This window comes from Phalaenopsis equestris, unplaced genomic scaffold, assembly GCF_001263595.1.
Source record: "Phalaenopsis equestris unplaced genomic scaffold, ASM126359v1 Scaffold000002, whole genome shotgun sequence".
Classification (NCBI taxonomy): Eukaryota; Viridiplantae; Streptophyta; class Magnoliopsida; order Asparagales; family Orchidaceae; genus Phalaenopsis; species Phalaenopsis equestris.
In genome coordinates, this window is record NW_018164444.1 from 75,492,506 (window position 1) to 75,504,968 (window position 12,463).

The window sequence follows — 12,463 nt, forward strand, 5'->3', positions numbered from 1 at the left end:
CTACACGACTTTGACTGCTTGAAAACCCTTATGAAATATTTATTCCAAAGTACAGAAAAAGAAGAATAAATCTTGAAGGAAAATTTCTTTCGTGGTGATTTAAAGTCTGAATACAGTCACTGTAAGTCTTGCTCGATGCCACACATAGCCCCTTGTATTTAAGCAACTCCCCAGTCAAGCTCGATCACACGCAGCTCAGCTTGTTCAGTAGCTTGAACCAAACCAACATCACTTGCTCTTGCTTTGATTGTCAAAAACCAAAGTTGAATAGTTCTATGCTCAACTTCCCTGCCGTGCCAGACACTCAGCTTCCTTCTCTGGCTCGATCACTCACTTCCCAGTTTACTCACGTGAGGTTGTCCCTCTATGGTACTCTTGTTCGTCGTAGACGCTTACTTTGTATCACCCTCCTTAGCCTCTTGCTTTCTAACTCTTGATTGCATGTTCAAAGAGACAAAACCATACATGATTCACACACGGGTAATAATACAAAGCAAGAAATATTAATATCAATATTCAAAAGCAAGAAATAATACTAAAATTTTAAAAATATAATTACCCACATCAATTATCGCTTTAAATTCTTGATTTTCGAATTGCAATTTTGACTTCTCAATAACTTCTACTCACTTCGACACTAGCAACCTATAAAACATAATCATATAATCTAAAATTCATTGAAGCTCTAATTAATTGAATTGTTTTTTTTTCCCTGGATACATTATGATTCTTCATACTTTAGTCTTTCAATTACTTTTCATTTTTACTTCTATAAATTTGCATTCCTTGCTCTCTTATAATAATTAAGTTTCTTATATAATCCTTACTGTTTGTTATACTTTATAAGATTATGTCAAATCATAAAGTTATTTACAAGTATCTAAATTTAATATCATGCATTTAATTTTTCATATTTTCTGACTTTTGATTACTTTATTCACCTATGAACCGATGAACAAGGTTATCTGTAATATAAATTTTATTTGAAATCCTTAAAAAAATATAATGAATATTCTTTTATGCTCAAGTAAAATAAACTTTGATATAATTAAACTACACTTAACCACTCTTCAAATAATAGGAAAGAGAAATCTAGGATTAGAGTTTTAGTTTTAAATAAAGAAAATTGAAGACCAAACTCTCTCCCCACACGACTTTGACTACTTGAAAACCCTTATGAAATATATATTCCAAACTAAAGAAAAAGAAGAATAAATCTCGAAGGAAAAATTCTTTTGTGGTGATTTAAACTCTGAATGCAATCACTATAAGTCTTGCTCGATGCCATACATAGCCCCTTATATTTGAGCAACTCCCCAATCAAGCTCGATCGCATGCATCTCAGCTTGTTCAGTAGCTCGAACCAAATCGACATCACTTGCTTTTGTTTGATTGTCAAAAGCCAAAGCCGAATAGTTCTATGCTCAACTTCCCTGCTCATGCCAGACACTCAGCTTCCTTCTCTGGCTTGATCACTCACTTCCCAACTTACTCAGGTGAGGTTGTCCCTCTATGGTACTCTTGTTCGTCGGAGACTCCTACTTTGTATCACCCTCCTCCTTTTTTCTTAAAAAATGAATCTGCCAGTGTGATTCATCCATTACTCTTCATCTCCTCGTTTTTGTTCTCTTTGGCCTCAGTTACGATTCCAAGTTTAAAGCCCTATAATAAAAAAATGTTACAGTACATTCCCTCCAACAGTCTTGCTCTACACCTTCACCTTCTTTTCCTTCTTAACTGGTAGCTCAGCCAAAAGTTCCACATCCTAATGCAATCTATCCAAAACTCGGGAAACCTCACATCACATTCTTTACACCATCACACCAATCAATTGGCAAGAATCTTCCCCAACTCCTTGGAGAAGAACTTCATCTTAAAGGCTCTTTGGCAACAAGGTTTGGAGTTATGACTCTCACCTCTAATTGAACCAAACAACAACACTGCAATTGGTGTGAAACCTTCATCTTAAAGGCCTCTTTGGCAACAAGGCTTGGGGTTATTATTTTCACCCCTAATTGAACCAAACAATAGTACTTTTCCTTCAAACTCTTATTGGAGGAGGATAGCTGAATAATGCTCAAATATTGAGGGAACCAGACCAAGAAGATATAAAAATGCCTCCAAAAACACACCTCTTGGGAATTTTGAGACAAATGAGCTAGAGTGAACAAAAAAGTTGGAAATACATCATTAACTTCTTTATTAAATGGATAGTTAGGCCCCATTACAAAGTACTACTCAAATAAGTAGCCTCCCTTTGTCCCATAGGTCATTCTCTGTTTCTCCCCTTTAATAAGATTTTGTAGTTGCATTCAATAAGAATCTCATGTTTCCACTTCTCCTTGCATCGAAGTTATTTATCAGTCAAGAAGGTTCCAATAAGAACCTCTCTTCAAAGATCTCTAGAAGACGGACCAACACATTGAGTGTTGCGGTTTGCACAAGGAAAAAAACTTCTAAATGACATTATTGTTTTTAAAAGTGAAACCCTAAAGACAAACAAAACTATTTAAACTTTGTGGCACATAGCATTTAATGTTTGTCACATTTTAATTATACTGCAAATTTTGCCCGAGATAAATAATGAGCATTAAACAGAGCCTCGAAAGGTCACTCATCAGAAAAATGTTTTGAATTAATTGAGTCAACCATTACTTTAGTATTTATTAATAAGACAATTCCACTCAAAAATTATAAATAATTATTCTTTTTGAGGTTAACACCCAAACAAGTCAATTAAATAATTCTTTTTGGGTGTTCTTTCTTGTAGAGATTTATAAACTTACAAGCATTGGATTCATCACTATCAAATTATCTTTGCAGATATCTAAACTTCACTGAAATCTAAACAATTACAATTTACATATTGAAAAGTTAAATCAGTTTGCCAAAGATAAAATTACAACTCCTAATCAATTCATACACACATTCTCCCACACAAATGAAATATCCTTAATCAGATATGCCAAGGTCCCAATTTAAACCATAGAAATTCTCAATTGATCTCGATTCACTATCAAGAGGGTAATCTTATCCAAAGATCAAGATTATAGATTCATCCTTTCATGTCATTAAAAATTTGGACCCAATTAAACCTAAGGTTACAAGTTATTTAAGCTTCTCTAACATAATAGTAAATCCTGAGACTCCTATCAAAATTTAAAATAACAACTCAAAACAAGTCTTTACATGAGCCTTCCATTGAATGCAATCACTATATCAATTGATGGGCCAACATCAAAATAACAAGTCTATCAATCTAAACTAAACAAAACTTCTTACTTTTAAAGTAAAGCCCTAAAACCTGTCATCGTGCTTTCCTATCCCATAAAATTATAAGCCCTAGTTATTAAGCCTTCTAATGAATTGCATACCCCATCCGAAACAATTTAGATTGGCAAAAGGACAAGTCATTGAAGTTAAAAAGATGGTCTTCTAACGATTATAAGCCCTATCCCAAATTAAATTTGGACTAATTATCATATTGAAAAGCTCAGTAATCAAAACATATCAACCGATCAATCTTAATTTGTGGCATAGGCAGATTTCTTCGAGTCAAGTTGAAACCCATGGACAATTAAGAGTCATGACATGCCTCCGAGCATTTGTAGGTCATATTCAACATCTCTGAATCACAAGTGCCTATGTTTTGTACTCATAACTATTCAGTGTTACTGGTAAGACCAACCTATTGCTACTGAATGAGTTGATGTCATTCTTGAAAGCATTTCTTTAGCATATATTTCCACCATGGTTTGCTCAATATATCTATAAGATGAGGCAAACTATACTTGTGAATCAATCTCCATGAATATTATGGCTTATACCCTTCTAATGTTTGATTTGTTGGCATATTAGGGAAACTGGAATTATAAGCTTTTGATTGAGTTAATCTCCATCTCCAAATTGTTCATCATAAATTAAATTTGATCATTTATGATAAATTTGACCCTAAAAATAAACTTAATAATTTACTTAGTTGAGAGTGCTCTCCAACATGTGGGAGTGGTAATTAATCATGAGAGCTTGCACTCATTAGAAGTATTGACTTTAAATCTATAGGAACCTTAGTATAAACATAAAAAATATATTAAAAAAACATACCTTACCCAAAATGAAAAAATATACTCCCAAGTTTCTCTCATGTAAATCAGGAGTTTCATAGGTAAAAGGTGGCATTTCATGAGCAATCTATTTGAATAATAGTGAAGAGACCAGCCACAAACACATATAAAAAATACCAAAATTACTCGAGAAATCCTAGATGGGAAAAATCACAAACAGAGAGGAAGAATTTAGTAGCGAAAATAACAAAAGTTACAAGGAAGGCTTAGGATTTGGTAACTTAAATAACAAAATATCAATGCTCACAACAACAACATCACAAGCAATAACTTTATGAATAAAGAAATAACAAACATGAATGTATTTTGTTTTTTCATGAAATATTTGATTTTTATTGAGACAACACTCTATCACATGTTACCATGGTAACATGCAAGTCCTGATTAAGCTCTTCAAACAAAACTTTCCACCAACTAACATCTTTACAAGCTTTGATAATAAATTGTGCTCAACCTCCATAGTAGACAACACCATTGTGATCTTCAGCATAATCTTCAGTTAGTAGCACAGCCACTAACAATAACCACATACCCGATAAAAGATCTCCTATCAAGATCTCTAGAAAAGTTCGAGTCAATAATGTCCATGTACTCTTATAGTTCTCCTAAATCACAAATAAACATCTTTAATTCTCCTAAAAATTTCGACGGTTTGAGAGATCTTGGATTTGGGGGCGATTTTAAAGCATTTAGACACCAAATTTGATTATCTCTTGGTAAGAGCTTCACTCCAAACTAAAAATATTTGATTTTCATCATAAATTTCTTCCACGTTGAGAAGATCCGAAAATTTTGAGAATGTGAAGAAAATATTAAAAAGAAATTCATGAAATTTAGTTTTGAACTCTTAGAATCACTCTTGGAAGCCATTATTTGCATATTTGAAGTATATTTTGGAATTTTTCTATAATTTTTATTAGATTGAAATGACTCCAGGACAAAAGAGACAACTTGAGTTTGACAAGTCTCGCTTCTTCAATGCGAAGGCTCAATCGAGGTTTACTTCAGTGTTTGAAGGAAAAAAATGCATACAAGATCAAGTTTTTGAGAGTCCGGGAGGAGAAATTGAACTAGTTATTACCGAGTAGAGGTTGGAAAACTTTTGTTACACCACCAATAAGGTTGTTGCAAATATTGTAAAAGAATTTTATGCCAACGTGTTTTATTCGGAGGACGGAATCGTTCAAGTGCGGGGATTTTCTGTTGAATTTAGTGTCGCCCGCATTAACTCCTTTTATTAAATCCCAAACTCCTGTAGCTGTCATTATGAAACTTTCAATACCATGGAAGACCCGCTGAATGATGTGATCAACTTTCTCAATGATGAGAAAGGAACATGAAAGATAAAACAACGAGAACGGGTAAATTTTTTTGCTTCCATGTTGAATGCCACATCTAAAGCGTGACACTATTTTATTTCCTCTACTCTGTTACCGACTTATCACCATAGTGAGGAAACAAGAGAGAGCTATTCTGAATTTCTGTATTCATAATAATAGATATATAAACGTGGGAGAATCATTTTTAAGAATATATTGACCACTGCAAAGAGTGAAACAAGTGGGGGTCTAAGACATCCTGACCTTATTTATGCACTTTGCCAACTTTCTGGAGTGGAAGCTGAAGATGATGAGGAATGGGTTTACCCTATGAAACTCATTAGTAAAGTTAATTTAAAGACTTATGAATCCCATTAAAAATGAAAAACTGAGAGTAGGAGTAAAGAACCTTCTACTAGTAGAGATATTCCCTCTACTAGTTATGACATTCCTCCTTCTAGTTCCCCTACCCTGGCAGATTTAATGAATGAGCTGACCTTGCAACGAAAGTGTATAGAACTAATAAACGAAAGGATTGGACATTTATAATGTTGACATGATTATAATAGTGAGTACCTTCAGAAGCATTCTGATTTTAAGATAGCTTACTACGAAGCTCTCAGGCCCGACACTACAAAGGTGAAAAGGTGAGCCTGATGTTACTTTTCCTGAATACCCCCGATATACTCAGTATCAGTCCAATCCACCTGCTGACCAATGAGACGAAGATATAATTTGGGATTTTCATATTTGATAGCAATTGATGTACTTTTATTTTTATAATTTTTGTGATAGAAATAGATGTTTGTGTGTCTGTACTTTTATTTTTATTGTTATGTTGTAATTGGATAATTTTTAATTATTGTTACAATTGTTTGGTGTGGTAGTTTAAATTTGTTAAATTGTAATGTGATGTAATTTTTATTTTACATTTTAATTGTAATTATTTTATTTAGTAATGTGGATGTGTTAACAAAATATTGCGTTTGTATAATGTTTAGTTTTGTAGTTATTTCAAAATTTCATTACCCAACAAATTCTCTAATGATTTATATGTATAGAAAACTCCTAATGTTACAGACCAGGTGAAATAAAAATTTTGAGAATGACTGCAAAAATTTCAGAATGATGAAAATACCTAAAATACTGAGGTATGATTTATATTTAGAATTTTTATTTCCACCTGTATCGTTTCATATTGAAAAATTTAAGTTTGGGAGAGGGAAGAAAAAAATTAACTATTAGATTTTCTCAATTTAAATATTTTCAAAAATTATTAATATGATTTTATGTAATGAATTTAATTCAGGTAACTATGTTTTGTAGATATTTAAATATGATGGTAGATTTAAAGGAATATTTTTATAATGAAATTTAATTTTAAGATTGAAATTTATGGAAAGAAATGTGATGTTCAAAATCATTAAAGACTATCCAGATATACTAATCCTCACTTGAAAAAGGAAAAAGAAAGGATTGACAACAATCTCTGAAAAGAAAAAAAAAATATATAAGATTGAAAGCAATCCAAATGAAAAAGAGAAAAGGAAAAAAAATATGAAAGTGAGGAGAAGCTTGAGGAGATGCCTAATAAAAAATTGACTTCACTGGACCTACCTAAAGGGAAAACTTAAATACATTCATGAACTCATATTTATGGATTAGATCTTTTACTAGCAGTGTTCTCATGAAGTTCCTATCATTTGAATATTTTAAGTGACTTAATATTACAACATATAGTCATTTCTTGAAATGAATAGAAAATTAAAACTCTTAAACTTGATGACTAGATAATCTTGTAGCTACATAGTTGATTTAATTACTTGAATTTTTTTTGAAAATCTCACTATAGTATTTATTTAAATCAAATTTACAGTATTTTTGAATTAAAACTTTACTACAATAAATCATAACTTTTATATAATACTAAAATTACTTGAGGACAAGTAATAGTTAAGTTTGGGGGATTTTGATCAAAGAAAAATATGTTGAGATTTTCATACGTATTTTACACTGTTTTTGATGATATTGTACTTTAAAGAAAGATATTTTTGATTTTGTTGCATGTATGATGAATTATAGTCATTGGAGCAAAAAGATGCAAAAAGGAGCGAATTTAGAGCGAAAATGACCAAAATGTGAAGAATTGAACTAAGGCGCCGACGGCGAGATTTTCTAAGGACTCCAGATCAATTAATTTAGAAGGTCCGGTCCGCCGACGGCGTCCTCGAGGCCGCCGACGGCGAGATCGGTGGTTATTTACAAATGTGCATTGAATGTGGACGATTATTGGAGGGATGCTTAAACAACTCTTGGAAAAATGCTTCTACATCTTTAAAGAAATATTTTGGCCGAAAATTGAGAGGTTTACGGGAGAGTTGCAATTGTTTGGAGAGTGTAGAGAGTTTACTTTAGGGTTAGATTGTGAGGAATTCTTCGAGAGATTGTAAGAGTGGAGGAAAAATGAGAGATTTCTTCCTCCTTGCCGCTTCGAAGAAGAATTCTGTGTGATGTAAAGAAATGAAGAGATTCAGAGGAACTTCAAGGAGTTTGAGGAGGAATTAGAGATAAGTATTATTTACTTGTTGTAGCTTGTATAACTTTGTTTTTATATATGAATTCCGAGTTTTGTTGTGTCTTCTCCATGAATTCTGAGTAATTTTCTCTGTCTTTCTCCTTGTCTTGAGATTTGTGAAATGATCATTTTAATTGGTTGAGCCATGAAAATGTTAAAGAAGTTGTGATTATCTTTTCACTTCGATCTTAATTTACTTTCGATCTGACCAATTGATTTGTTAAAATATATTGAATTTTACAACTAAAGTGAAGATTACATCCAAGATTCAGGGAGGTCAAAGCCCTTGGAAGTTGGGTGCAAATAAATAGAGAAATAAAATTATCGGGCGTAGAATTGGAGATTTTAGAGTGACAGACTAAAATCCTCAATCGGTCATATCGTTTGGGTACTGAAGTGTAGATGTTAGCCTTCAAGGGAGGGAAACGTGGGAGCTCCGAAGTGTGAGTCGGTGTTATCCCAACCTAGCCGCAGATTCAGTAAAAAAACGTAGGATTAGTCAAAGTTCTTTATGTTTGGACCAAAGGGTAAAGAATAGGTATGCTCCTATTTGACACAATACAATTTGAACTGATTTACTTCATTCATTCGCTATAATTTCTTGACAATGAGAATGATACTTTCTTATATATTGAATATCACATTAAAAACTTACATATTTATTTCAATTGTCTATTAGTGACAGATGAGCAAGTTGAATTACATTGTTGTGATTAAGTATTGATTTTTTAAAATCTTAGTTCGTAATTCTAATATTACTCCCTGTGGGATCGATATCTAAGACTCCATTAGAGCCCTATATTACTTGAGCGATACGTATACTTGCGTTAATAAGTGTGACTTTACCATTATTAAATATTTTATATATACATCTTTATCGAATCTATAACCATTATTATGTTTTTGGTGTCGTTGCTGAGGAATTAAATCTTCTAGCAACAGTATTAAATACTTGTATTTTTAAACATATATAAAGTCGCTGTCAACTTTTTATTGGCCAAAAAAAAAATTTCAAATACTAGTTAGTTCTCGAGATTATAACATAACACACAACCTAACCACAATAACAAGTCTTTATCCCACTAAGTGGGGCGACTACATGAATCCTTTTTCTCTATTGTGTCTTATTGAGTATCGTGCTTTCATTTAATTCTAATAGTGAGGATCAATTTTTATACAACATGCACAGGCCTTTTTAGGTCTACCTCTACCTTTCTTAACACAAGTCAAATCTAAAACATCTACTCTCCTAATTGAATCATCAGCTAGTCAACATTTAATGTTATATATTTATTTTATATTTTATCTCTAAGTGTAGAGCCACTCGTCCACCTAAGCATTCTCATCTCAACAACACTTAACTTAGTTTCATGCTTCTCTTTTATAGGCCAACATACTGCGCCATAAAGCATTACAAATCTCATCACCATCTTATAAAATTTATTTAATTTGAAGTGGTACTTTTCTATAATATAATAGGTATGATGCATTCCTCCACTTCAACCATCCAACTTGAATTCTATTAATAACATCCTCATCTATATCACCATCACTTTGAACAACAGACCTGAGAAATCTAAAAAGTTCACTCTTTATAATAATTTGATCACACATTGTTACAACTCTGTCACCAGATCTACTACTAGTAAAAACATATTCGATTTTAGATCTACTCAAATGAAGGCCTTTAGAATCTAAAGCATATCTCCATAATTCAAGTTTTTCCTTAAATTCTCTCTAGTCTTATCCACAAGAAGGATATCATCAGCAAAGAACATACACCAAGGTACATCCTGCTGTAAATTTCCAATAAGAACATCCATAACTAAAACAAAAATATATGGGCTTAAAGCTAATCCCTGATTTAATCCAATTGAAATAGGAAAATACAACCTAGCAAAAAAGTAAATTTCACCGCTTTTGAAATGCCAAAGGCAAAGTATGTCATTTTAGGGAGTTATGTATATAGCCATTATAGTTGACTGAAGCTTAAAAAATAAGTCTTCGCTCACAACTAAAGTAGCTGTCCTCCTATGCTTAGTTTAAAAAATGGAAGGTAATTTTTTTTCTACATCGGCTTACAAGCAAATGAAAGAACTCAGAAGGCAGTGAAATCCTAAGAATGTCAGGTGCTTAGGCATGGATATAAGACCGTTAAGATAGAACCAAGTAAAAATTTATGCCCATCATCTACTTTTGTTGGACATTTTACTTCAGCATTTCCTTAAAAAAAAAAATTTTATGATCAATGTATAATCTAAAATTTTTTACAGTATAGATTATTTAAAATATGTTTAAAAATCAAACCAAGAATTTTCAAATGCCCAATTCAATAAAATTCATGCTTTGTTAGAAAGTATTTTAAATACAAGCAAAATTTTAATTTTGCCTGATGAATTAGTGAGATAACATGATATTTACTTGTACCTAGGATGCCAATTAAACCAAGCTTCAACAATAGACCAAGGGTTTGTACGTTGGAACTTTTTTATAACATTGCTTTCCAAACAACAGCACTCGTCTTTTCAACTACAGCTTCTATACTGAGAAGTGGCTTTCTATAATCAAAGCTGTTAAAATATTGTTCGACTTTTTCAGAAGGGAAAAAATCTATATATTTATCATAAGAATTCTCTAAAATTTGCTTTTCCAACTACAGCTCCAAGACTAACTTAACAAATAGTTAGAACTACAACCACCCCAAATGGACCCTAACTTAAGCCCAAAAAATCAATTTGATTCTTTCTTGTTAGCATAATAAACCCCAAACCAAGCAGACCCTAAAAACAAGAATCTCAATTTTAAATACTCCACAGCACAAGCATTTAAAACGCTTACCAACAAGGCAATGGGAAGTAGAAAAGCAAACATAAATCAAAAGGAGTACGAATTAGATATTCAAAATTACGAAAGGCAGGCTCAAGGCTTTGTTAAACCTAAAGGGAAGTAAAGAAAAAGGAATAAAACTCTGATAATTTATGGGTTGATATGAATCTACAACCTAATTTCCTTCCCTTTTACTCAAACTTCTAGCATTCATCCACAACCCAAATAACCATGCCATGGCCTCAGTACTAGCATAAGAAGTGAATAAACCATAATAAAGAAAGCAAAAAAGCAGACTTACTGCAAATTAAATTTGTGTTTACTATCATAGTTAAAATGTGAAATTCAAAGTTTTCTAGAGATCAATATAAGTATCAAAGTCAGACTCCATAGAGAAAGCTCAGACAACAGATGCTACTTCATTAAAAAAAGAGAGAGATACAAATCAGCATGAGGCACATTCCTAAAAGAGATATCGCCCCCACAATATAAAAAGTAGCAGACAACTAGTGGGTGTCTAGCTAATTTACTATATAAAGTTTTTAAAAGTATTCATCAAGAATACAATGCAACAGAACTCATTTCCAGAATAAAAAAAAAGAAACGAAAAGTAACAGAACTCAGTTACAGAATATAGTGAAGCACATAAAGTATGTCAGAGATCATACGAAAAAGAGAATACCTTTCAATTCTTGGGTGATATATAAAAAAAAAAGCTAATCAACATTAATATCAGAATCTCCAAAATATCAAAATGGGCCCTTCAAAACAAGAAAAACAAGCATTGCTATCACAAATCATCAACAAAATATCATCATAAAAAGATTTTAAACCACAAAAAACACAAACTAAAAAGTGGAGAAACAAAAATGCTATTACCAACCCGGCAAAGAATCTAAATCAAAAAGAGGAGGCAGAATGATGAGCCAGAAGCCAGAAATAAAAAAGTGAGTCAGAGTCAAAAAAAAAAAAAATTACCTGCTGCACTGCTGACAAAATCTCTGCTCAAGCCCTGCAACAATAACCCTAGGAGACTTTGAGTGCATCCCACAGACCTTATGCCTGCAGTAATAAGCCTTAGCCCCTGTAAGATCCAAATTGCAGCCTTCAACTTGACATCTTGGTGCCTTCTGCTGCCCTCCTCCTACAGCTGCAACTCCCTTCCCCTTCTTTCCAACCGCAGCCATGGATTTGGATGAGCTTCCACTGCCTCCCACATCCTCAAAGTAGATCTTCTTTCCAAACTTGAGACCATTGAGAGAGTCACCGTAGCCATTAGCAGCAGAACTCGAGCTCTTCTCCATTTCTGAGCCCTCTACTGTTTCTCCCACATGGCCTCAGTGGAAGAGAAAAGATTGAGACAAGAAGCTGCACAGTTTTTTTTCTCTATAAGGCTAAAAAGTGGAGAACTTAGCTATGTCTGGGTCCTCCAGGGTCCTCTACAGAGCCGACAACAGCCATTCTGGGTCTAGTGTTCTGCGACAACACTTGCAGAAATCAGAGAGCAGTAGGATGCGACACATTTGAGGAATTATGTGTAAATGATGTAGTTAAACAAGTAGGGAGACAGTTAAAAACCATTTTTATTATGTGTAAATGATGTAGTTAAACAAGTAGGG

General features: G+C 32.9%; 1 protein-coding gene across 1 annotated transcript in view; it reads right to left on the bottom strand.

Annotated features, from left to right (window-relative positions):
• Positions 1 to 12,463, bottom strand: part of LOC110026415 (squamosa promoter-binding-like protein 17) — a 19,685-nt gene extending 7,222 nt beyond the window's left edge. The window contains exon 1 of the mRNA XM_020727340.1: positions 11,823 to 12,463. Coding sequence (XP_020582999.1) covers positions 11,823 to 12,148 — 326 coding nt within the window. The 5' untranslated portion in view covers positions 12,149 to 12,463. The remainder of the gene's footprint in view (positions 1 to 11,822) is intronic.